Here is a 2594-nt window from a genome sequence, read left to right as displayed (position 1 = left end):
ATTTGTTGCTAAATAATAGTTTTTTTTATACCTAGTTCCCTTAAAAAAAATGTCATCAGACACTTTGCAATTTTGGTAATTTAAAACTGGCTTACTTTTTTTGTAACAATATTCCTCTTTTGCCAAATCTTCGATGGTATGCGTATTAATGATAACATTTGGTTCTAAGTTATCTTCGTGTTTTAATAAAAAATTGGAAAATTTCAATCCAGACTTAATAGATAATGAACGACAGGGATTTACTCTTGATGTAGTATTTCCTAAATAGGCTTTTGCTTCCTTGTGTTTAGCTTCGAATCTCATGCTCCAGAGATATTTAAGGGGACCACATTTTCGGATAGCTGTGGGATAGTGGACAAGAAAGTGGTGTTTCGGTTTTAACGAACCGTATAATGTTATATAAAGTGAATGGTGATCTCTAATTAATTCTTCCAATTTTATTAAATCGTCTTCTATATAACTTGGTCTTAAAAGTAAATCGATTATTTGTAATAATATTATAAAAACTTTCCAGTGATCGTTGGAGAAAGGAATTAAATCGCCTACCATTACCTACCTTTGCCGTATGTTAAAAGATCTTTTCCATTTTTCGCAGATCGATCCCCAATCATTACATTCTCTTAGTAAGGAAGCTTTCAATGAATTTTCAACTGATTCATCAATTTCGGGAACATCTTTGTTACAAAAATTAGGAGATGTGTGAGTTGCTGCTTTGCTTGTGCTAGGCTCGGAAATCAAAAGCTTTATTCTTTTGGACTTCTTGTTTCTATACTTGGCATAAAGTTTTCCGCTTGCGTTGTTCTTTCCTTTTCTTGAAATGTAATAATAATCCTAAAAATAAAGACATATTATAAGTTAAGAAACTACATAATCAGATACGTTGTTTATATTGTTAATCTTACCCTCATTTCGTTTTCAAGAGGAAAAACGGAACAAATTTCATCCAATATGCGCATATAGTCTTGAGTGTAAAGAGTAACATTGTTGGTTAAAATATCTTCAATAATTATATTAATTATATCATCTCTTTGCTCGTCACTTAATTTCTTATTAACGCTACTACATTCAAGCGCTAGTTTCCCCTTCGAGGTATGTGTTAACAATTCCGTTAGATCCTATATTAAATAAAAAAACTACATTAACTATGCTTACACAAATATTACTCTTACCTTACCTCTGACAAAATTCCTTTGGCTTTTGAGCAGTTCGAACCTGTAGTGTCGGGAGTACCAGGAGTACTTGCAGGTGTCTCGTTGCGTTTCCACCATTCACCTATTTTAGATGGAACTGACATAGTTTCGTCATCAATCCCGAGCTATTGTTATGACAATATTAATACTGAGTTCAACTCTGTAAAACAAATAATACGTACCTTTCGTTTTTTCCAAGCAAAGAGCTTTTCTCTGAATTCAACACGCAGTCCCAATGGTGGCACTGCTTCCTTTAAATCTTCTTTTTTCAAGTACTGCAAGCTGCGAAATGTTACATGTGATGCTAAAAGAACAAAAAGAAAATTCTTTGTTAATTACACTGATTAACTGAAAAATTCATTTTTATTTACTTACCTTTTAATTGTTCAAAAAGCGACTCCATATTTATTCCTTTTAAGAACTCCCTTAACATATAATCGTCCTCATTGTTTTCCGCATCTTGACTGCTGCAATGGTTTGTATCGCGAACCACAACAATATTGCCATCGATTTCTAACAACTCACCAATGATATTTTGAGGATCTTGCGAATTATTATTCATTTTCAATAAATTTTTTGCACAATGCGTCCTTTCTCTTTCAATAACACGGAAAAAATGGTAAATATGCAGCCGATTGCACACGAGTAAAAAAAATGACAACGGTGGTGCATGATTCATACACGGTAGTTGCTAAAATGGCAACGATCGTGTACGATTCATGCACGTCGGTGTACAAAGTAACAACGGTGGTGCATCATTATGCAGGTGGTGGTGCATAATTCATACACGACCGGTGTCATATTGACAACGACCGTGTGTGAATCATGCACCACCGTTGTCATTTTTTACTCGTGTGTAATCGGCTGCAATTACCAATATTACAAATGGACAAATTAAGCACGGCTGTTGTTGGTACCGAAAGTTGACCACGTCTCGGTGTCAATTTGAGCACGTTCGTGCACAATTCACCAACAGCCGTTGTTGAAAAATATAACAACGGGTCGTTGCGAAAATGACAACATACGTGCTTGATTTCGCAACGGGATTTTTCCCTCAGTGTATGCAACATATTTTCGGGTGCATTCACTCGCCATGCAACTGAGGTACCGACAGACCAACTGCAGGCGGATATAGTTAACCTGTCCACCTTTATGGCAAAGCGTGCAACAAACTGCAACAAACATGACAACAAAACAACAGGAGAATTTTTGAGGTTAAATACAAAATTTTAATGCGATAATTTGACCAGGCATTGTGGTCAAATTGACTAATTGAACAGGTGTGGTGGCAATCAGCAGCAACAACAACGTCAATAACCAAAGGCAGCCACAATTGTAACGCAATGTAAAGTGAATAATAATAATAACAATAACACCAACAATGCCAGAGTAGAGTGGTTAGAA

The 2594-nt window shown here is 35.5% G+C and overlaps 1 protein-coding gene across 1 annotated transcript; it reads right to left on the bottom strand.

Annotated features, from left to right (window-relative positions):
- Positions 1-552: 552 nt before the first annotated feature.
- On the bottom strand, positions 553-2248 carry LOC131803243 (uncharacterized). Its single transcript, XM_059124340.1, has 5 exons — positions 1566-2248; positions 1373-1494; positions 1175-1315; positions 903-1115; positions 553-831 (listed from the first exon to the last, which is right to left on the bottom strand). The coding sequence occupies exons 1-5, from the start codon at positions 1867-1869 to the stop codon at positions 553-555; spliced, it is 1059 nt and encodes a 352-aa protein (XP_058980323.1). The 5' UTR covers positions 1870-2248.
- Between the last annotated feature and the right edge of the window lie 346 nt (positions 2249-2594).

Source organism: Musca domestica, unplaced genomic scaffold (genome assembly GCF_030504385.1).
Source record: "Musca domestica strain aabys unplaced genomic scaffold, Musca_domestica.polishedcontigs.V.1.1 1, whole genome shotgun sequence".
Lineage (NCBI taxonomy): Eukaryota > Metazoa > Arthropoda > Insecta > Diptera > Muscidae > Musca > Musca domestica.
This window is presented reverse-complemented; position numbering and strand designations above follow the sequence as displayed.